The sequence below is a fragment of the Melopsittacus undulatus genome, chromosome 16 (assembly GCF_012275295.1).
Source record: "Melopsittacus undulatus isolate bMelUnd1 chromosome 16, bMelUnd1.mat.Z, whole genome shotgun sequence".
NCBI classification, from domain to species: Eukaryota; Metazoa; Chordata; class Aves; order Psittaciformes; family Psittaculidae; genus Melopsittacus; species Melopsittacus undulatus.
This window is the reverse complement of record NC_047542.1, coordinates 4,737,366-4,760,322: the sequence shown is the minus strand read 5'-3', so window position 1 is coordinate 4,760,322 and position 22,957 is coordinate 4,737,366. Positions and strand designations below refer to the sequence as shown.

At 55.7% G+C, this 22,957-nt stretch overlaps 1 protein-coding gene across 1 annotated transcript in view; it reads right to left on the bottom strand.

The window, feature by feature from the left end:
- Window positions 1–110: 110 nt before the first annotated feature.
- KIF21B (kinesin family member 21B) overlaps window positions 111–22,957 on the bottom strand; it is a 42,510-nt gene continuing 19,663 nt past the window's right edge. Inside the window, exons 8-35 of the mRNA XM_034069684.1 lie at window positions 21,760–21,955; window positions 21,193–21,382; window positions 21,014–21,077; window positions 20,344–20,568; window positions 19,976–20,057; window positions 19,307–19,424; window positions 18,844–19,035; window positions 18,032–18,231; window positions 17,781–17,888; window positions 17,433–17,501; window positions 16,515–16,744; window positions 15,965–16,112; window positions 15,256–15,441; window positions 14,396–14,497; window positions 14,139–14,304; window positions 13,611–13,671; window positions 13,243–13,300; window positions 12,631–12,836; window positions 12,101–12,175; window positions 11,834–11,947; window positions 11,118–11,156; window positions 9,183–9,319; window positions 8,361–8,541; window positions 7,940–8,104; window positions 7,303–7,420; window positions 6,567–6,737; window positions 5,887–6,086; window positions 111–4,667 (exon numbers count right to left, since the gene is read on the bottom strand). Of these exons, the coding sequence (XP_033925575.1) occupies window positions 4,613–4,667; window positions 5,887–6,086; window positions 6,567–6,737; window positions 7,303–7,420; window positions 7,940–8,104; window positions 8,361–8,541; window positions 9,183–9,319; window positions 11,118–11,156; window positions 11,834–11,947; window positions 12,101–12,175; window positions 12,631–12,836; window positions 13,243–13,300; window positions 13,611–13,671; window positions 14,139–14,304; window positions 14,396–14,497; window positions 15,256–15,441; window positions 15,965–16,112; window positions 16,515–16,744; window positions 17,433–17,501; window positions 17,781–17,888; window positions 18,032–18,231; window positions 18,844–19,035; window positions 19,307–19,424; window positions 19,976–20,057; window positions 20,344–20,568; window positions 21,014–21,077; window positions 21,193–21,382; window positions 21,760–21,955 (3,856 nt within the window). The 3' untranslated portion in view covers window positions 111–4,612. The remainder of the gene's footprint in view (window positions 4,668–5,886; window positions 6,087–6,566; window positions 6,738–7,302; window positions 7,421–7,939; window positions 8,105–8,360; window positions 8,542–9,182; window positions 9,320–11,117; window positions 11,157–11,833; window positions 11,948–12,100; window positions 12,176–12,630; window positions 12,837–13,242; window positions 13,301–13,610; window positions 13,672–14,138; window positions 14,305–14,395; window positions 14,498–15,255; window positions 15,442–15,964; window positions 16,113–16,514; window positions 16,745–17,432; window positions 17,502–17,780; window positions 17,889–18,031; window positions 18,232–18,843; window positions 19,036–19,306; window positions 19,425–19,975; window positions 20,058–20,343; window positions 20,569–21,013; window positions 21,078–21,192; window positions 21,383–21,759; window positions 21,956–22,957) is intronic.

The window sequence follows — 22,957 nt, the reverse complement described above, 5'->3', positions numbered from 1 at the left end:
ACACAAAGGGCTGTAGCTATGTCAGTACATCCAGCCTTTCCACCAACCCCTTTGCCAGAACATTTCTGGCTGTGCTCTTCCCTTCTTCAAAGCCATTTCTTCTCTGATGCTTCATCTCAGTACATTATATTTGTGAGGACAAAAAGGCAAAGACCAACCACAACCAGTGTAAAAACATGTACATCATGAGACCAAAATAACTTACACTATTTACAGGAACACAGAGGTATAAAATATATGTACATGCCTTGTCCTCTGACATACCCAGACTGCTGGGCTGGGCTGCATGACCCAGCAGAGACAAAAAACACACCTTCACAAGAGTTGGCCTCTAGAAAACAGCTCTGAGCAAGAGAAGGCACCTGCTATTTGCAATGCTTCTGCAGCATGAAGGGGTGAATGAGCAGGTGACGTGATGCTGCCGCTGCCTGAGCCGTCCCCAGGACTGGACTGGAGGGTGCAGGCCCCAGGGCATGTGGAAGAGCTGGCAGGTACCAGGCAGAGCTGTTATGGATGAAGGGAAAAGCCCCCCTGGGCAGGAGGAAGGCACAGGGCTGTGCTTTTCTAGGGGTGAGCCCCAGGAAGCCAGACCAGGGCCTGGGATTGGGGCTGTGCTGGGCTCCCTCCCACTTCCAGCTGGAACACGAGGAGGGCCAGGAGTTCCCTTCCCAGGAAGGAGGGGGCTCAGGGAGGGTGTTGCAGCCTCTAGGCTGTGAGCTTGCTGAAAAGCAAGTGGGAGCTCTATGCTCTACAGAGATTGTACCTGCACCCTGTCCCATATGGGACAAGGGAAGAAAGACAGGGATAGGGGCACTGGGGGAGCACCCTGGGGAGCAGGCACTGGTTCTGCAGCACCAAGGCAGGAGGCAGAATCAGCTTTAAATCAGCTGTGCTTAGAGGTGCTGGGGAAGAAGAAGGAGGGGACAGGACCCCAGAGCCCAGCTCCTCACAGCTGGCCAGGCTGGGAGATGCAGCACCAGGGTGTCCTTTTGTGCCACAAGAGCTGCAAGTGCCAGGGACAGGGCAGTGCCCAGGCTTCCTGGTGGGTTCAGAGTGGTTTGGGGACCCTTGTGTGCAAAGCTCATCTCTGAGCAGGAGCTGGCCCCTGTGTGCTGGAGGGGGAAGACCCATGGGGCAAGAGTCAGGCCCCAGGTACAAATGCAGCACCCAGTAATCTGAGGAAGGAAGGACCTCTCTGGAGTGCAGGTATCAAACCAATGCACCCAAGGGCAAAGCAAAATGAGGTGCATGGTGCAAAGGCAGCTTGAGACTGTCCCTGCAATGGCAGAGGGATTCAGAAGCCACAAGAAGGTACTTAAGCTGTGCAAGTCCTGAGCCCCAGAGGAGCTCCCCAGCACAGTGCAAAGGATGACACAACTCACCTCCCTCCTCCAGCACACAGAGAGCCCTCACCTGAGCCCACCTCCACCTTGGCTGTCTAAGCCCATGGCTCTGAAGGACCAGTGTCCCAGGGGCACCCTTGCTCGACCACCTGCATGTTGGGACATTGTGCTTTAGTGTTTGGGGGAACTTGCCCCACCTAAACTGGCTCAGAGTGTGGCTCAGAGCTGTGAGCCGCTTTCCAAACCCCCTTGTGCCAGGAAAGCAGAATACAACCCTGTGCCAGCTTCCCAGCCCCAGGCAGTGGGGAATCTGGGGCTCCAGGTTTACCCTGGTTTATGTTCAGTGTCTGGGACTGGATCTAGATTCAGCTATAGTTTGGGGGTAAAATAATGAAACATCATACATGAGAATGATGTTCTTTCACAGACCTGGACAGAGGCTTTTACAGGACCAGTTCCCCGCTGCTCCAGGCTGCAGGCTCTCAAAAATGGGGACCAGTTAATTCCAGTGATGTGCTTTGCATGGACATTCTGAACACAAGAAGGGCTTCACTGCACCCTCTTAGAATAGAGGCAGGAATCCAGATTGAGCTGAGCCTTTCAGAGGTCCCTTTCCATCCTGCAGGGGTACAAGAGGGACCACTTCCACTCTGCAAATCAACACAGTAATAGCAACAAAGCTGAGGCACAGCCCAAGCACTCCACCAGCCACAGGAGCAAACCTCAGTGTTGTGACTCAGCTGGGGGGAATCCTGCTGTATGAGGGGCAGTTCAGACATACAGTGAGGTGGGAGTGAGGCCATGTGTCCCCAGCATGAATTCAAGTGTGAAAAACCATAACAATAATTAAGAGAAGAAAAACCCTAACAGCACACATACTCCCCACCCCATTCCCAACATAAACCCAAGTGACAACAGCACCCAGCTTGCACCGTGAGGTAGCTAAACCAGATCAACACCCAAGAAATGCTCTTGTGCATGGGAAATACCAACCCACACAGATACTAAAACACACACACACACACACAGCTATAGGATCACAGTTACCCCTCTCTTCAGAGACCCCCTATCCAGTCACTTGCTGCTGTGATGCAGCATCTGCAGGCTGCAAAAGCCTTGAGGTCCCCTCAATGTGCTACTGGACATAGCAGCGAGGTGGATACTCAGCATCAGGCAGGATTGAGCACTCAGCTGTGGGAAATAAAGCAGGCACTTGCAGCCTACACACAAGAAGAAACTGGTGGAGAAAGGAAAGGTCTGACTCCAAGAGTCCCCCAGGAGCAGGTTCCTTCATCGACTTCAGCAGGGAGCAGTGAGAGGTTCCACATCAGGCACTGGCAGATCTTGGTGCAGACATTGATGCATATGGTACACCCAGTTACAGACACTCAGATACACATCTCTGTCCAAATACACACATCCACACCACCCATTCCAACCAAGCAAAGCTTCAGCCAGCTCAGGAGTGAACAGGGAAAACCTTTCCAAGGAGGGTGACACGTCCTGAGGCCCCATGTCTGTGCCTTACTCTCACTTCTCCATCAGCCATGGCAGGAGGGCTCCTCACCTCAATGCAGGGCTCAGACATGATCACCAGGGACTGCTCACTGAACTGGGTAGGGTCACACACACACACACACGCATCACACCCACCACAAAGGCAAACCAATAGGATGGGGTTTTCCCCCAAAATGAGCTGGGAGTGGTCCAAGAGTCACCATGGTTGGAAAAAGCAGAGAGAAAATGGTCTGTGGGGCAGGTCCTGAACCCCCTGTGGCCTCTGAGATCCCAGTTCATTGCTGGTGGGGTCTCATGAAGAAATCTTTAAACGTGAGTTCAAACAGTGCTTCTTCTGTGACAGAGAACACCAGGTTCTCCTTGGCCATGCCAGGAGAAGCCCTGCTTGGCCCAGGTCTGGACAGAGCAGGAGATGATCCAACAGGACTGATGGAGAAAAACTCCAGTGTGAGACCAGGGCCTTGCATGCCCTGGAGCCAGAGGAGGAGGGAGCTGCATCCCTTGGGAAAGAGTCCTGAACAGTCCCCAGCTTTTCATGGAGATTGGACTGTGCAAGATCATCCACTGCAGGATTGTCCTTCAAGCATGGGGTGAATCAGGGGACTTGTGCGAGATGAGTGTGTGCAGCCCCTTCCTCACCCTGCTTCTGGCACAGCTGAGGCCAACCTGGCCCATCCTCCGGCTGCTCCATGCCTTGGCTTGGCTTTCTCTGGCTCCCAGATCCATGGGGCCAATGGGCCAAACCTTAGCTAAGTCCTTCCCAGGTAGAGGACTGAGAGCAGAGCCTGGAGGAAGGATTTACAGCTTCCGGAATAAGACGAATCACAGGGATGATGGTGATGAATCCAGCCTTGGCTTCTTTGCCCTGTAACCTCTGTTCTTGCTTTGTTTCTCTATCTCAAGGGGGTCAGCATGCTGCAGGAACCCTCCACAGAAGCCCTACTGAGGGCCAGGTTGTCAAGAGCAGGGTTAAGCAGCCTTTCCCCACTGCAGAGCACAAGGGCAAGAGCTGAGTTATAACTGGAGTTTAGAGAACATCAAAGGGAACTGCAGCAGGTTTGTCTGTAAGTTGACTGATGGAGATGTTCCCAGGCTTGCTGTACATCCAGAGCTGGGACATGGCAAAGCAATTCAGAGGTGCCCACCTCCAACTGCTGGGAACAGGTAGATGGAGGATGTGGAATGATGGGACTACCTGGAAATCCTTCTCCAGACTGCCTGCAGCAGAGAGGCTGTCCCACAAGTAACGGCTCCAAAGACAGCCCCTCTATGCTGTGGTCCTGGCCAGCAGATGCCAAATGTCCTTCTGGCTGTGGAGTGGAGACGCTCCTGCAGGAACCAGCTGCAGGGCCAACAGGGACAGAAGCAGCACATCATTGTGGAAGCCACAAAAGCCCATGGAGGCAAGGGGGTGTCTCAGAATGAGCCAAGGAGCTCTGATGCCCACAATTTTCATCAGGCATTACAGAAGGGTGGGTGAGAAAAGAGCTGAAACACTTCCTGGTCACTGGAAAACCATCAGGAAACCTCAACAGAAGGGAAGGTGGAGCTGATGATGCCCTGTAGAGCTGCCTTCTCACAGGAGCTAGTAGTGGTCAAAGTACCAGATGGGACATCATCCACCCCACTGGGTCATGCACAAAGAAATCCCTATCCCTCGACTGAGCTCCTAGAGATGATCAGGTCCTGATAGTGAGGGAGAGGTACCCCAACCTTCACCCTCCTGTCATGTCCTCCAGTCTTTGCAGCTCCTAGTTGGACCCTGCGGGTAACCTCCTCCCGCTCCAGAGCTTCACTGTCAAGTCACTGAGAAACAAAGGTGAGAGGGATGGTGTGACCCCAGGAGTTCTGCAGAGAGGAGCAACACTGCCCACCCCAGCCCATGGCAGCATGCACCCCACAAGACCCTTTTCTCATGGCAAGAGTTTGCCCAACCTGTTTTAGGGAGCAGACAGGCCCAATGGGGCTCAGCCTCCAGCTCACGCCACTGGCAGCAGTTGGGGACAACGAAAAATGCTGGCCTCCAGGGCTGACCCTGACCACAGGACTCCTGCACCCCTCGAGTGACTCTAGGTCAAAGCAGTGACACCACAGGGAGCTGCTGTGCTTGGTCTCCCCAGGGCATGGGCTGCTTTGGGGGTGACTGCTGACTCCCACCCCACCATCCATGCAAAGGGGTGGGCAAGGCCACAGTGTCCTCCAAGCTGCCAGAGTGGATGTAGGCACTCAGCAAGGAGAAAAACCAAAGCAAGGAAACCAAAGCACCGCGGGTACTGGGACAAGGGACAAGTCTCTTCTAGCAAAGTGGGAAAAAACGCAAAAGAGTTTCATACCGTGAAGAAGCAGCTCAGACCAGAGAGAAGGGAAGAAAAAGAGAGGGGGGCAGGGAGAGAGGAGTGAAAGCAAGCGACAGAAAGACAGAGGGAGAAAAAGATGGAGAGAAAGAGAACAGGGAAGAAAAGACAGAAGAAGACTGCATGAGCAAGAGAGAAAGAGCAGAAGGGTCAAGGCAGACTAGTAGCACGGCCCTTTATGGCAAGGACGCGTCGTGGAAGGCAAGGGGTGAGCCCAGGCACGTAATTCCATAACTTTACCCGGCAGTCACTGTGGCACAGATGGGAGGTTGGGAGAAGGAGAGACAGAGAGAGACAGAGAAAAAGGGAGAAAAGGGACATGGTGGAAAAGAGGATATCAGAGTCTTGCTGCCAAAGAGCTCCCCGAGAGCAGCAGAGGATGTCCAGCCCCGGGGGAGAGGGAAAACCCAGGACATCACCAGAGCATGGGAGGGGCATGGTCAGGGAATAGCTCTTGGCACTTCATTGGGCAGGCCATGACATGGGGCAGGCTAAAGGTGGGCAAGATGAGATGGAATGGAGGGACTGGAAAGCTGTGAGACTCCCCCTTTCCCTCCCTCCCTGCTTCCTGTCCACCCAGCACAAACCCACCCAGGCCTGGGGGTGACGCTTTCAGCCCAGGGCTCTCCCACCTCCCGGGGGCTCTGGGAAGCAGAAAGCCCGGGGCTCACCTGGAGGCAGTGAAGATGTGCTTTGAGTTGGTGCAGATGGCGTTGATGGGGCTGTCGTGGCCCTTGATCTCCCCAACGGGGGTGAAGGTGTCCACGTTCCACACTTTGATCATGCCTCCTCGGCAAGCGCTCAGCACCATGGGGCGCCCGGGAATGAAGGCCAGGGCACACACCCAGTCTTTGTGGGCATTCGGGATTTGCTGTAGGCATAGAGCAGAGATCATGAGCAACCTCATCTGCAGCACCACCACCGGCCTCACGCACCCAGTATGGGTCAGATCCTTACTGTTGCACCCTGGGGCTGGTCTGGATTGTAGGACTAATGAAGCAGTTAGGAGGCCAAGAGGATGGATTCAAAAGTCAGGGTTTGTTTTTTCTGCCCTGCTCCATGGGCAGGAGATAACATCTGATCTTCAGACAGGAACACCCCACCCAGCACTGCAATTCATGCTGCAGGCTGTGTGCCAGGGGAAGCTGGCAATCCTGAGTGCCCTACAGCACAGAGCCACCCCACTCATGCACTGCCACATTCCCAGGAATGGGAATATCCTCCCTGGTGAGCTCAGTGCAGGACACTGGCATAAGGTCCCTGGACAAGGGTCCCGCTAGCAGCAATACTTCTCTGCCACACATTACCCCGAGTTACCATGAGGACCTGTATGATATGCTCCCCTCCAGACCTGGATAAGTTCCTGCTGCTCCAGATCCCACTTCTTTATGCCATTGTCCCTGGAGCCGCTGAAGAGGATGTCTCCCTGGATGGCCAGGCACTCAATGCCATCGTAGTGAGGGGGCTCAAAGTTGTGAGTGGGGCCAATATTGCCCACCATACCCTCAGCAATCTCAAATACCTGGGGGGAAGAATAGTGGGGAAAGACCTCAGATGGCACTGGAAACAGAGCTGACCCTCTCTTGAAGAACGTGGCCATCACTCCCTCTGTTTTGCAGGCTCAGGGCACCCAGACTGAGGCTGGAAAGGGGAGTGGGAATTGGCATCTGTACTGGGGAGGAGGATTGAGCAGAACAGGGTGAGCTGCAGATGTGGGTCCGCCATAATATGCAAGTACCACCCACAGGAGGTACTTGCCTGAGGGAGAGGAGAGCCTGAGGGAGGACAGAAATGTAAATCCATCTCCAAAGGTGCATTTTATTAAGGACCAAGCAAAAAGCAAGACTTGGGGTGCTGCACAAAAATCTCCCATGCAGTGATGAAACCAGAATCGGGGCTCAGATTTCAGGAGAGAGAATTTGGGTGTTGGAACTAGATGAACTATTCAATGATTCTATGATTCTATGATCTTAATGTTTTTTCCAATCCAAATCATTCCATGGTTCTATGAGAGGAGACCTTAGGGGTTACCGACATTTGGGCTTCCCTGTGTGACACAGGGCTCTGCTCTTGGGGGAGGTGAGTACCTTGATATAGTGATCTTTGGAGCCTGTGACCACCAGGTCGTGGTTGCTCGCCGTCTGGTTTACTGTGAGACACATCACAGGCCCAATGTGGCCACTCAGCTTCCCGATGGGCTGCAACCTGAGTTCAACAACATGGGTCAGCTGGCCCCTTCCTGGATGCTGGAGCTGTCTAAAGGGCTCTCCCAGGAAAGGATTCCCATAGGGGCTGTTCATTTTGGGAGACTGTGAGCAGGGACATCCCTCTTCCTGCTGATGCCAGGAGGAAGGAGACCTCAGGGCACGCCCAGATCTGGTTCCAGAGCCCAGGCTGCAGCAAGGAGTCAGTGCAAACCTGGCAGGGAGGGGGGCAAGGGCAAAACCAGGGTGTACTGCTGCTCATCCAACATTTCCTCCCCCTTCTCCTAAGCTCTGCCCAGCTCACAGACAAACCCTCCCCCAAGTAGCTCCACTGCTGCTCATCACCCCTTGGGTCCCGTAGGAAAGGGTCCTGAAAGTCCTTATTCCAGGCAAGTTCTATTGCTAAAAAGGATTTCCATTTCCCCAGGGGAGTTATTTTAGGTGCCTCTGAGCAGACAGTGTCCACTATGGATAGACAGTGCCCACTCCATAAGCTGTCCTGCCCACCCCAGCACCTCACCTGCTCAGCTCCCAGATGCGGACGGAGTTCCCAGTGGCGGCATAGAGCATGGTGCCAGTGGGGTTCAGAGCAATCTGGTTGATCTGGTGCTCCCCCTGCACACTGGTGACCGTGCGGGTGCTGGTCCCAGCACAGGCATCCCCAGAGATCACCTGTCCAGAAGATCTAAGGGAGACAGAGATCAAGCAGGGAGAATGAGCGGAGACCAGAGACGCTGAGGCCCCACTGAGGAACCACATGGGTCCCCTCACCCCAAGCTTTCTCCGAGCCTCCCAGTTCCTTAAAGATGCAGCGCTGGCACTAAAGCAGCTGGTATTTGGCCCTCTCCCCAGCCTCAGTAGGCCCTAGAACTGGCTTCTGCAAAGCCAGAGATGCCCAGAGAAGGCCATGGTGCCCCCAGCTTCTCCTGTGTGCCACGTACGTGAGGGTGCGGATGCAGCGGGCTGAGTCCCGGATGTCCCACACTTTGATGTACGACGTAGACACAGTGAACACCAGCCCCGTGTGGCTGCAGTACTTGATGGAAACCACGTTGTTTGGGTGACCCTTGAGAGAAGCAATTTCTTGGCCTGTCACCAGGTTCCACATTTTGCAGCTTCGGTCTGTGGGAGGAAGAACAGGCCCAGGAGTGTCAGGATGGTGGAAGTCTCCCTCCAAAGCCATGGTGACTTGAGGATAATATCTTCTCTGAGCATCTCCTCTCCACACCCTCAGAATCAGAGGAAAGGAGCCAGCCACAATGCTGGGGGAGAGTATGGCAAGGATCAGTGCTGAGGATAGACAAGCCCAGGAAGAATCATCCCCATGGTATCCAGCACTTCACATAGAATCCTAGAATCAACCAGGTTGGAAAAGCCCTTTAAGCTCATCAAGTCCAAACGTTCCCCAGCACTGCCAGGGCCACCCCTAACCCATGGCACTGAGGCCTCGTCTCCACGCTGTGTGAGCACTTGCAGGGCCGGTGCCTGCAGCCCTGCCCTGGGCAGCCTGTTCCAATGCGTGAGCACCCTCTGGGGCAGGAATTGTTCCTCAGCTCCATCTAAACCTGCCCTGGTGCAGCTTGAGGCCGTTTCCTCTTGTCCTGTCCCTTCATCCTTGGGAGCACTGGACAAGAGATCATTCCCCTCCTGGCTCCATCCTCCTGTCAGGTAGTTGAAGAGAGTGATCATCCCCCATGCTGACCTGCTGCTCCCACAATATCTGCAGGCCAGCAATCCCCATGTCCTCACTGTCCAGCACGCACCTTTGGACCCAGTGAATAGCAGCTCATCAGTGGCATCCAGGCAGAGCACGGGCTTGGTGTGTCCTTCTGCCATGGAGACGCATTGCAGCGGGGCTGTCCGGGCATTCTTGGTGCCACCCACTGGGTTAATGACACCCCTTGCATGGGAAAGAAAGAAAGAACTAGTGTGAGGGGGTGTGTGTGGAAGGCACCACACTACATACACCATCCTGAGGGCATGGGAGAACAGGAGCTGCCTCATACCAAGCATCTTCCACCACGTGACAGTGCCACAGGGCCCCTCCATCTGAACCCAGCATATCTGAGCAATGGTCTTCATGAATACCCCAGGAATCTCCCCAGAAGCAGCCCCTGCCCCATCAATACACACTGGGAAAGGAGGGGGCTGCCCAGTGGCCTCTGCTCTCCTGATGAACCTCTCATGCCTGGCCAGCACAGACCCAAGGAGCCAGGAGACCCAGTCTGTCCCCGGGACAAACTGTACCTTCTTTAGCCTGAAGCTCTGCTGGGATAAATGTTTCAGGGTACCAAACCCCAGCACCCAGGTCCTTGGAGGCTGGTGATGTTTGGAAACAGGGTCACTGTTCCTTATATGAGGATACAAAGGACAGCACAGGTATTTACACCCAGCATCCCTGTTGCTGTGGAAACCCTGCAGCCACCACTGGCTCTGGGCTGGAGAGGACCTATCCCTGCCAAACCTTCCTCCAAGGGACACTTGCTGCCTGTCCCTCTCAACATAGCCTCACCTCCACTTTGGCAGTGCTCAGGGTACTGAGAACCAACAGCCCGACCCTCCAGACCCTAGTGTGCATGGCCACCATCAGCTTTTCCCAGCTGGTGATCCAAAGCAGCCTGTGTTGTGCTTGTCTCTTCTTATAGGCAGGGAAACTGAGGCACAGGGGTGGAGAAGGCCAGACCCAAGGCCACAAAAGGTTTACATTAGTCGTTAGGACAAACAGGCTCATTCATTTGGGTTTAGAAGTCACATGCATGTCACCTCAGTTAGCAGCTGCACTTCCAAGCTCAAATGAAACAGCCCTGTCCTGACCTCTAGTGTTTCCTCCACTGAATGCAAATGGGATCCCAGGGTGAGATGTTATCGATGGGACTTTGTGGTGCTGCCTGACTGCAAACCACCACAGGTGACACAGCACAGACTCATCTGGTGCCAACTCCCCAGGGAACCCAGGGCATGGGCAATGTGAGAGGACACCTGGGTGCTGGAGGGCTGATGTTCCTAAAAGTTGCAGGAAAGGTGGCTGGGAAACCTCCATAGGCAGGAGGGTGCAGTGGGATCAGGAACATCTGAATGCCCAGGCTGGCCTCTGCACTAAAATTTGACCTGGTTTCTGTGGGAAGATCAACCTACCCACAACCCAGCATGAGGGAAGCACAACCAGGTTCAGGGAGCACCTGGAATTATCTGCCTGGAAGATGCTTGCAAAAAAGACACACTAGGAGCTCCCAGTACTGCTTCCACTTTCCCCAGCATCACACCATCCTGCTGGAGATCTAGGGAACAGGATGGGACGTTGTGGCATCATGCTGACAAGAACCCGTCAGAGATAGAGAACAACATGCTGCCACCCCAAACCATCCAGTGCCTGTAGGTGAGACTAACACCACATTTCCAAGGGCTTATCAGAGCAGGAATGATTCAAACTCGCCACCGAGGGGATGGCATCAAGACACTAGAGGTGGCATGCCAAGAGGGGCCAGCACACACAGGACGGGAGATAAGGGAGAGCAGCAAGGTGTAGGTGAAGCATGCAGGGATGAGGAAGAGCAGCAAGGTGTAGGTGAAGCATGCAGGGATGAGGGAGAGCAGCAAGGTGTAGGTGAAGCATGCAGGGATGAGGGAGAGCAGGCTCGTGAGACAGAGAGAAGGAGGAGAAGAGAAGGAAGGGATAATAAATAGAAAGTTGTCTATACCTCAGCACCTCCGAGACAGAGGAATCGCTGTCATCAGACCTAGGGGCAGAAAATTAGCAGGATTATGGGAGAGAAAACCCAGACGAGAAGAGGCAGCAGAGGAGTCAGAGGTGGAGGATTGTTATTGCATCCAAGCCAGGGCAGGACAGAAAGGAGGAGGGAAAAGAGGGAAGAGAAGCACATGTGGAGAACCAGGGGAGAGAGCAGAGGAGCAGGAGGCCATATGAGGATCAGACAGCAGGTCTCCATCAAGGAACATCAGCAGTTCTAGAAACGCTCCAAGTCGAGGGCAGGTCCCCAGTCTGCTGCAGGGGAAAACTGGAGCAGCATTTTTGAGTTGGTGGCAGTCCATCAGCTTCCTGCAAGCCCCCATCCCACCTCACACCATCCTGCTCCATAGCCTTTCCCAGTGGTTCAAGTGTGGCACTGCCTTATCTCCATGTAGGATACAGGCAGAAGCCATGGCTGCAAGCTCCTGCAAGCAGACAGCTCGGCAGGGACACATAGCAGGCAGGAGAAGGCAGTGGTCCAGCATGGCCCTTGCGGAGCATCAGCTCCCTCATGGACAGGAGCAGGGCATGAAAATGGTGTCAGAAGAATCGGCTGGAGCTGACTCAGGTCCTGTGTTCCTATACCCCACTGAAGGACCCAACACATGCTCTTTGCTGTTGTGGAATAGGTCCCCTCACTCAGATGCTCACCCCACCAGGACTTACTTGTCCAGGGCAGACCCTTGGCTCTGGTTGCTCGTGAGACGAGAGAAGACATTGCGGTCGTTGCGTGGACGGGTGGGTGGGGATGAGGGAGGCGTGAAGCCAACATCTGGAGGCCTGAGCCAGGAAGGATCAGAGGGACACGTCACTTGGGAACTGTTTACAGGCCTGGCATAGCAAGGGCTGGTGCAGCCAGCATATCTTTCTCACTTGTCTGGGCCATCCAGCCTCTCCATGCCCATGCTACTCTTCCCCAGCTCCCAGGCTCACCTGGCAGGCTGGCCACGGTCATAGGATTTCCTCCTGGTCAGAGGTGAAGTGTCCGAGCCACGGGACTGCCTGGGACTAAAGCGAGTGAAAGAGAGCAGAGTGGGTGCCTGCTGCCCCTGCTGGGATCCCTCCATGCTGAACACCAGTGGCCTTTCCCAGCAGAGCAAATGGAGAAGTTGAGCTGATTTACAGTCACAATCACAAGATCTAAGATGCCTCAAGTCACCCAATGAGCACAGAGGCTTTTGGTAATCCAAGAAGCCTTTAAGACGGCTGATAACCTAGAGGAGTGAGTTGAGGACCTTCCCCCTTCTTTCCCTCCTCCTGGAGTATCCTCCTCTCCATCTGCAGAGGATATCAACATACTCCTAGATGCTTTCCAAGTCCTGCTGGAGAAATGCCCCACTGCTTACTGCAGACAAGCCTGGATAGATGCAGGATTGGGCTCACCCTCACCCCTCTGCAACTCCACAGCCAGGACACAGCTTCCCACCCTGTATGAGCCTCCCACTGCCCAGAGACCCACTCACAAGGTGCTTCCTCGTGTGGGCAGGCTGATGGTGCGCGACACTTTCTCCTTGTGATAGGGGTCTCTGACAGAGAAGCTGATCCCATCCTCTTTGATCTCCATGAGGGATGCCAGGGACTTGGTGATGTTCTTGGTGGAGACATCCAGCGTGGGTCCTAGACACTCAGCTGACACTGCTTTCATCTGCCCTGAGAGCTTGGGCTCTCCCTAAGAGCAGACAGAGGGCTCAGTCACAGGCAGCATGGGAGGGACAGCAGGAACAGCCAGAGAGTTGTAGGGTGGAAGAGCTCATTCTCTCTGGCCACAGGAGATGGAGTTCCTCCTGTGTCGTGCTGGCTTTACATAAGCCTGTGCAGAACAATGGGTGCTCTCTTCCACCATTGCCCACATGAATGCAGCACTGCACAGGGACTTCTTTGGTGGCTGATGCGGTGGATGCTTCCCAAGCCTCTGGTGCTTCAGAGGACCACGGCATCCTCTTCCCTAGAGCTGACCCCACCCAGAGACCAGCCAGACTGCCTTATGCCAAGGCTCAGACTACAGAGCAGGGGCCTAGACCATCACTAAACATGCCCCTCCTATTCCCTGTGATGTGGCACACAGAAAGACCAACCTTGAACTTGAAGTCATCCTGGCTTGCTGAACCCTTCATGGTGAAAGACTGAGAGACGCTGTACAAAGAGAAGGGAACAAAGGTGGATCTTCAGTGCCAAACTCCTTCCAGAGAGCTGGTTGCCACTGGCACACCAGACTCCTTGGGTCACCCCCTGCTCCCCAGCACCCTTTCTCCAAGGAATGACATAGTTTTTGCTCTCTGCAGGTGTCTAAGAGACATCTCTGCTCCCCTTCCCAAGGGCTGGACACCATAGGTGGGGATTTGTTCATCTGTGTCCACCTGCGAGGTCCCATGGGTGGCACCACACATCCTACCTCACTCCTGGCCTCCTCCAGCTTGGCTGGAGGGCCAGGCTGGGTGCTCACCTCCCATCTGAAGCCAGGCTGAACTCCGAGACCTCCTCGTCTGTGCTTGTGTAGCCATTCTCTGTGCAGGAAGGAGACAGCACATCAGCAGTGCAGAGGGGACCCTATTGTGTCCAGCACCATCTGAGCTGTGCAGTGCAGGGGGCATGGGGACCTGGTCCTCATCCCTGTTGTGTGATGACCAGCACACATGTCCCTGCCCAGCATCACCCCTGGGTAGCCCTGAGCAGGCTGGTCACAGCCATGGCACCATCATGGTTGGGCAGCTCTCCCCACAGGCAGCATGCCTGGCCCCAGGACCCCAGAATCCTTAGGGTTGGAAGGGCCCTCTGGAGATCATCCAGTGCAACCCCTGCCAAGGCAGAGCACCCAGAGCAGGGCACACAGGAACGTGTCCATGGTGGGTTTGAACGTCTCCAGGGAGGCAGACTCCACAGCACCCCTGCAGCCTGTCCCAGTGCTCTGCACCCTCTTCCTCCTGTTGAGGTCAACCCTCTTGTGCTCGGATGCCCCAGCCCCAGGTCCCACCTTGCTGGACGTTGTGGATCAGGGCCTGCAGCTCAGGGTGTGACTCGGCCTTCTCCCGCAGCGCGTCCAGGATGGCGTGGTTCTGTGAGGAGCCCGCCATGTCCGTCTGTCGCAGCCGCCCCTCCAGCAGGCGGATCTGGGCCTCCTTCTGCGCTACCTGCAGGCCCTGGGGAGCGAGGGCCACGGAGGGCCTCAGGTGGGTGCTGGGTCCCACCAGCAGCAGCCAGGAGCAATCCCAGCACACACCAGTACCGCACCTTGTCGATGGAGGCCTTCAGGAAGTTGTCCAGCAGGAGCCGGGCTTCAGCGAGGGAGCAGGAGCTGATGACCACCGAGGTGTCCGTGGAGTCCAGCTCCTCCTGGAACAGGAACAACGGGCACGGAATGTGGTGTGGGAGCTTTGCCACTGGATGTGGCACAGGCAGAACAGGCTCTGTGGCCAGCACAGCACCTCCAGCAGCACTGCTCAGCCCCAACCTCCTCATTCTGCCCAAGGGGCTACTGGGGCGATCTGACCAATGCAACCTGAAGGCTCCTGTGTTACTACAGAAATCCTGGTGCAGACACTTCATTACACATTAATCTGCAGACACAAGCAGATAACGCCACCGACCCGAAGGCCAGTGTGAATTAACAACGTGCCCTTCTGCCCCGTCGATCCAGGTGACAGCCAGGGCCAGCACACAGCCTCCTCTCCTGGCTACAAGCACTAGAGGGGAGCTGGTAACTGCAGTGTCCCTGCAGCACGCCCAGTGTCTAGACTGGATGTGGTACCTGCAGGGTTTCTGCTGGGAAACAAGCCAGTCTTCCTGGGATGCTTCCTAGGAAAACATCCATGGGGACAAGTGACTGCCGGCCCCTCAGAGGCAGGACAGGGGCTGCAGCTGCCCTAGAATCCATGGGGCACTGGCAGCCTATCCACAGACATGGAAGGAACTGGCAGTGCTCCCCTCCACAATTAACCACCTAATGAGCAGAGGCTGTGAAGAGGCAGCCCCACCGAGTATGTGACATAGCACTGGAGGACACCCAGCCTAGCTCTCCCCAGTGGCACCCTTCACTTCCCAGTGATGCTCCTGCTCTCTCTGTTCTTGTCTAGCCCAGTCCAACCACCCACCTTGGTCTCCTCGATCTGCATGATGGTGGCCTGGCAGTCAGAAATGCTGTCGTTTATGTAGTCAATGTTGGCCCCCAGCACCTCTATCTCCTCGTTCAGCTCCTGCAGCCCCTTGGGGTTCTCTGCCTGCAGTTTTGACCTCTTGCCCAGCAACGCTTCCTGCAGCAGGGTCAGCTCCTCGCGTTTCTGAGGAGAAAGGGAGTAGGATCAGCACTGTGAGCATGGCTGTGCCCCTGCCCTGCACCCAGCACCCAGCCTCCTCTGTCCACAGCACCATGGTGCAGGGCCTGGAGCACATGTCTGATGAGGAATGTCTGAGGGACATGGGGGGGCTCAGTCTGCAGAAAAGAAGGCTCAGGGGGCACCTGATGGCTCCCTCCAAGTGCCTGCAGGAGGATGGAGCCAGGAGGGGCTGGGCTCTGCTCCCAAGGGATAGAACAAGGGATGGGACAAGAGGAACCGGCCTCAAGCTGCACCAGGGCAGGTTTAGATGGAGCTGAGGAACAATTCCTGCCCCACAGGGTGCTCAGGCATTGGAACAGGCTGCCCAGGGCAGGGCTGCAGGCACCGGCCCTGCAAGTGCTCACACAGCGGAGACGAGGCCTCAGTGCCATGGGTTAGGGGTGGCCTTGGCAGTGCTGGGAATGGTTGGACTGGATGGGCTGAAAGGGCTTTTCCAGCCTGGTTGATTCTATGATTGTAGGGTCACCTTGATGAGCCGCTCCATGTCAGCCTCCAGGTTAACGATGGTCATTCTCTGCATGACGATGTCAAAGATGCGCCGCTCCAGCGACTGCCACTTGAGACGGGCGGCTTTGCTGAAAGTCTGACTTGTCCCCTTCTTGGGGAACTTCTTCCTACAGCCAAAGGGGAGAAGAGACACATGGGCCACGGGCCGCACTGTTCCTGGAGAGCCATGCTTGCCCCCAAAGAATGCCCCAGTTGGGCTCTGGCTGGCCAGGAGCAGAGGAAGCATCTGCATTGTTTCTAGACTGCTCAACTTTTCAAGTGCCCCTTAGCAAAGAAAGGGACAGGAGCTGAGCCCAGCAGGGTTTGTGTCATGGCATTTAACACTCATGAAGGACAGCTCTGGGCTTAAGCCCAGGGGACAGTCAGTCATATGCTGCCAGTACAGCCTGTCACTGGGTCAATGGTTTAACACCAGCAAGAGGCTGGCCTTCAACCTCCATCACCAGCCAAAAGCCAGGCATGGGAGTCCCGGATGCACCATCACCTACTCCCACAGCCGCTGCCCTGACCTGGGGGGCCGAGCCCCATTCGCAGGGGACGAGGGGTCTCCCAGGAAGTTGTTGATTTTCCTGTTCCACTGGCGCACGATGCTGGAGACGGAGCGAGCGCCAGACTCTGGCTCAGAGGATGTGGTGCTAGCCGAGACTTCAACGCCTGAGTCCAGCATGGCTGGCTTCTGGCTTGTCCTGCCCGCCACCCGGTCAGACATGGGCTTAGCGAGGCGGCGCAGTGCCGAGACCTGCCCGGGGTGGAGGAGAAGGTGTCAGGTGGGCATCCCCACCCCAAAGCTCTTCTCATCATCCCCAGGTTCCCATAGACAAAGAGCAGCAGCTCCGGAGACCTAAAGCCCTGGGGGTGTTAGTGCCTCATGGATGTCCCCCTTCCACCTCATACACCATCCCTTGCTGCCTGCAATCACCTCCCACCGGGTTACACTGAATCCCAGAAGCCTTAGGGTTGGAAGGGCCCTCTGGAATCCAGTGCAGCCCCTGCCAAGACAGGGCCACCCAGAGCAGCTCACACAGGAAGGTGTCCAGGCAGGTTTGGAACATCTCCAGAGAGGAAGACTCCAAAACCCCCTTGGGCAGCCTGTCCACTGCTCTGCCACCCTCAATGGGAAGTTCTTCCTCATGTTCAGGTGAAACCTCTTGTGGTTTAGTTTATGGCCATTGCTCCTCATCCTGTCACTGGGCACCACTGAAAAGAGTCTGGCACCATCCAGCACCTGCCTTTGGGATACTGATCTGCATTGATAGGATCCCCTCTCAGTCTGCTCTAGAAGACCTCACTTCTCCCCCAGGAGCCATAAAAATCCTCCCACCCTTTTGGGAGACCTGCTTCCAGAGCTAGCACTCACTGAAGGACAGAGCACTGGGGTCAGGACCCCCATGGGGGCTACATGGAGGCAAACCCATCCCTCTCCTCACCTCCTGAGTTTTCCTCCGCAGCACTATCTCCTGCTGTCGCTTCTGAGACTCCAGAGCCCGGATTTGAAACTGCATGAGAGAGACACACACCCCTGGGGTCCTGCCCAGACACCCCAGTGATGGCCACAGCCCTGCGAGTCCTAACACCAAAACTTGGGGCAGTTATTTTGCCACAGACAGCCTCACTCTCGATTTTAAAGTGAGCAGCTTTCCAGCCTCAAGGCTGGCCCTAATGGCACATCACCCCACAGCATCTCCCACAACCACACCAAGAGCGCGGGAAGCCCTTGGGAGCCATTCAGGCAGTTTCTGTCACACTGGGCGACCACCTGCGGGTGCTGAGCTCACCTCCTGTCGCCGCTGCTCCTTCTTGAGCTGCGCTATCTCCCGATTCCTCTTTGTCTCTGCCAGACGCCTCCGCTGCTGCTCCTCCCGCATCTGCTTCATCAGTGCCACCTGCGATAGGATTGTGGTACCATGTGCTGGATCAGGCACCCGATTATCCCAAAGCATCCATCCAACCAGACAGATGTCCTGTACTTGCCACCAGGACAGGAGTGGAAAACATGGCTTGTAAGCAGGGAGACTTGACCAGGTACCTTTGCCTTCTTCATCTCGGTCACCTCTGCCTGCAGCTTCCTCAGCTCCCGCTCGTAGCGGGACTGGTTCTTGAGCAGGCGAGCATGCTCCTTCTGGGCTGCCTGGAGCTTCTGCAGGTCCCGGTTCATCTCCTTCAGACGCTTCTCGTAGTCTGCTTTGATCTTGTTGGCTTTCTCCTCTGTGTAGCACTCCATAGTACCTAGAGGAGCAAGAAGAGAGCCTGTGATAGCCACCCACCTTGGGCTCCTCCTGCACTGGAGGCACAGAGCACTGCTCCCTCCACATCCTCTGCTCTGGCCCCATCACAGACTGGGCTCTGTCTGGGGGGCATCTGCTGGAAGAGCTGGGTTAGGGCTCAGCACAGGTTGGAGACTGTGGGTTAGAGTGCAACCACTGTGCTGAGAGGAGTGGCAGACCTCAACATGGGTGATCCTGCCCTGCTGAGCCTAAAGATTTGCTACAGGTCTTTGGGGTCTTCATGTGTCCCTCAGCAGACCCTCAAGCTTCCCAAGTGTTCCCACATGTCATGAAGTGGTGTTCAAGGCTAGAATTGGCTTTGCTTTGCCATCCTTTCCAGCTACCTCTCCATCCAGTGGGATCAGGAGTTCTTCAGCTCACCAGTCCCCCTCCCCTGGCAAGACAAGCAGGGTCTTGGGGGTCCCATGGGCTCAAGCAGAGGCAAAGAGATAGCAAAGCTGTACCAGAGCCAGCACTGCATGCAGGGGGTGGATGTTTGGCTCTGAGTCAGCTGGGTAGGAGCAGGGCCTGGGGCCCAACACTACAGGGAGAGGATTTCAGAGGCATTTCTCACTGAGGTTCTGCAGGACCCGGTCCCGCTCCAGCTGTGTGTCCCGAATCTTGTTCTGCAGCAGGATCAGCTTCTCCTCGTACTGGTGCTTGAGGGTCTGCAGGCGCCGCTGGCTGTTCTCTAGCTCATCGATCAGCTTCTGCTTGATCTCTATCTCACAAGTTAGATCTGCCAGGTCAGCCTGGAAGTTCACAGCTGGAGGCCGGAGGGGAACAGTCAGGCTGGGAGGGATGGGGCAGCATCACTCCCATAGCCCCACTGAGCCACAACACATGGAGAGGGCAGAGGGAGCTCATGGGAACCCACACTGCTAGGAAGCAGCAGTACCACAAAGAGTACTAGAGACTCCTTGCAACAACCCTGTTGCTTTCTAAGCCCCTTAGAGAGGTGGCTGGAGCTCAGTGCTAGGAGACACAAGCAAATGCACCCCCATACCCTGGGCTGCATGCATGGCTCTGCACTTTACCCTTCTCTTCTGCATCCGAATCTGAGTCCACCAGGCTCTCTTCACTGCCCGAATCCTCATCTTCATCCTCACGTCCATCCTCCTCCTCACAGCCACTCTCATCCTGCTCCTCTTCCTCCTGAAGGATGAGTGCTTAACCTCAGCTTGCAGAACAGCTTTGCCCATCTCTCTGCAGCTCTTCTCTCCTCCAAACCTGAGCTTGCCCCTTGCTGATGTGCTGCAGTCCACAGAACAGGTCTCAGCCTCCCACATGAGATGCCCAAAGGCTGCAGCACCATTTCTGGACATCCAGCATCCACACTTGAAGGGAGCAGCCCTGTGCCCCATTCATTCCTGCATCCATCTCCTCCCAGCAGAGTAACTGCATCACCCAGCCCCAGTTTGCCTATCCCAGCAGAGTAACTGCATCACCCAGCCCCAGTTTGCCTAAGCACATTGAAACCAAGCCCCGGAAGATCACAGAATCATAGAAGAAGAGAGCTTCTTGCTCCACAACAGGGCTGGCTGGGGAGCACCCAGCTCCCCCGTGCTCCAGCACTGAGTCCTCATCTCCACAACCCCTCTAGCCTGCTTGCAGGATCATGCTGAGCTTGGTATCTCTTCCGCACAGGGCAATGACGATGCTCCTCAACCAAATGTCACGTTGCTATGAGCATGAAGCACACTCACCTCTTCCACCTCATTCTCATCTGTTTCCTCCTCATTGTCCTGCTGCAGTTTCTGCCTCTTCTTAAATGCTTCCTTCTCTGGGCTAGAGGAAAGCAGAGGGGTGCTGATGAATGCCAGTGCCAGGGAGCCTGGGGACAGGTCCTGCTGGGGGCCCCCCTTGTCTCCTGGTTTTCGACCTTTAGGGCAAAACGGCCTCCAGGATAGCATGGAGGGTGACAAGGAGATCAAGGCAGTGCTGAGAAAGGAACCTGGGCTCTGTCTCAGTGTTCTGGCTTCCACACAGATGAGGGCAGCAGTATCCCTGACTCGATACTGCTGGACTGACATAGACGTCCCCCTTCCCAACACCCCACAGCAGATGCCTTCACCTCTTCCTCCGCTGCCTCCTTTCTTTCTTCTTGAGGCGCTCCAGGTCCTGCTTGGCCCGCCGAAGGACATCGGAGGCCTCTGTGTCCACTGGTGCAGCAGGGCTACACAGCCCAGCCAGGCTGGAGCCTGGGGATGAGCCCATGGAGTAAGGGACCCGGGCAGAGACGCGTGAGAGGCTGCGACGCAGGGACTCATTCATGGACTCACTCTCCAGGAGCTTTGTCCTAGGGAGTGAAGACAGCACGTGGTCAAAGAAGAGACATCATACTGTCCCCACAGGAGAGGATCTTGCCTGGTTGTAGGATAGTGTGAGCCAGGGACAGTCATTCCCATTTATATTGGGTCAGAATGCTGCAAGACAAGGACCTAGGATCACGCAAGAGACTCAGCTTTAGGGGGGCAGTGGTTCCTGGGGAACACCAGGCATTTCTATACCAGGATCTCCCTCTCTATCAATGGCCAAAGGATGACAATAGCCAAGCAGTGCCTGCGACTCCTACAGCCCCAGTGTAGCAGCAGTGTAGTCAGTTGCTACTCCAGCAAGGCTTTTCACTCACCCTAGTGATGCTGCAGGCATGCAGCTCTGAGCCACATCGGGGCTCAGACCCCACCACAGCTCCTGCAGAGCCCAGAGACCCTGGGGACCCACAGCACCCATGCCCAGCTCACCTCAGCTCTTCAATCTCCCGGATGTAGTTCTGGATGAGGGTGCCAATAGCTTCATTACCATCTCCTGGAGGAGCAGAGGTGCAGGGGGATCAAGGCAAGACACGGGCTGTACCTGTGCACCCATCCCAGCTACAGCGGCTGGGCTGACCCATCACACCTCACACTTAGCCCAGCCTCACCTGCCCTAGCCAGCATGAGGTTGGCCTCCTGGCTCATGAGGTGGGTGACCCTGCTGTTGATGGCATCAATGGCCTCTTGCATGGCCTTCACCCGCATGCGCAGGGTGCTGTTCTCCTTCTGCAGCATGGCGTTCTCACGGAACAGGTCGCTGTAGCCTTCTGAGCCATCCTCTCCAATGACCCTCTTACCCTGTGGGGACAGGAGGAGACAGCCCTGAGTGCAGGCTGAGCTTGGGCGTGGGGCCCATCACTGCATCCCTGAGGGCAACCCCAGCCACCAAAGCAGGGGCAGGGACAAATCCAAGGGCCAGGAAGAGGCAGAAGGCGAGAGATGCTTCAAGGCTTCTTCCTGCCTTTGCATCCCCAAGTGACTTGCCCAAGGTTCTGCTGTGGCCAGGCAGGAGCTGAGCCCCCACTTCTTAAACCTTCTGACCTCTCGCACCAGTTACTCTTATCGCTAGGGGCAGAGCACGGCTGGCAGGAGGGTCTCTCCTGCTAAGCCTGCCACAATGAAACACGAAGAATAGCTTCCTTCTGCCTCTATCCCACCTCTGCAGGCTCACTCACTGCCTTGTACTCCATCAGCTCCATCTGCAGACGGGCAATCTCAGCCCTCAGGGCACTGATCTGCTGACTTGTCTTGTCCTGGTTCACCACCACCTTGTTCTTGATGTTGCGGGCCCGGTTGGCGTACTTGAGCGTGTTCAGGGTCTCCATGAAGTCCCGGTCAGAGGGGCTCACACACGCGATCATGATGGTTTGGCTTGGGGAGGTAAAGGCCAGGGTGAAAGGACAGCTCCCCACACCCTGCACCAACTCAGTACCTGGAACCCAGCACAGCCCACACACCCCTGGACACCCATCCTAGGCCCTCCTCTGTTTTATACCCAAGGTATAACCTGGATTCAGTGCCTCCCAGACCCAGAACCCCACAAACAACACATCACACGGCACTGAACAAAGCCAACCTCCACTAGCCCAGCTAAGACACACTGGGGAATAATGGGCTCTTCAGAGAAGTAGAGCCAAAGTAGTACACCCAAAGTAGAGAGGGAATTCAGTCCATCCCATGCTGGGCAACACCACATGCCAAGTCCTGGATCACAAGGTATACAAAGTGCTTTGCACCAGCTAATTCTGCCAAAGCTGGCTAATTGCACCAGGGACTCATGAGGAACCAAGGTCTTTACATCTGCAAAGTCACAAACTGCCTGTCAGGAGGCATCTCCTCCCTACCAGGCAAGGCACGAGGCCCAGAGGAGGTCACGAGGATGATCAGGAGCTGGAGAACCTCCACAGAGACAGGCTGAGAACACTGGGGCTGTTCAGCCTGGAGAAGAGAAGCTGATGGAGACCTCATAGCAGCTTCCAGTGTCTGAAGGGGGCTACAAGGATGCTGGAGAGGGGCTCTGCATCAGGGACTGCAGTGACAGGACAAGGGGTGATGGGTTCAGACTGAAACAGGGCAAGTTCAGGTTAGATCTGAGGCACAGAGAGAAGTTCTCTCCTGTGAGGGTGCTGAGGCACTGGCACAGGTTGCCGAGAGAAGTGGTGAATGCTCCACCCCTGGCTGTGCTCAAGACCAGGTTGGACAGAGTCTTGGGCAGCACGGTCTAGTGTGAGACATCCCTGCCATGGCAGGGGGTTGGAAGTGGAGGATCTTAAGGTCCTTTCCAACACAAACCATTCTATGATTCCATGATTTGAATCCTGAAATAGTCCCTACATGGCTCCACAGATCCTCAGCCCCAGCCTGGGACCCCCT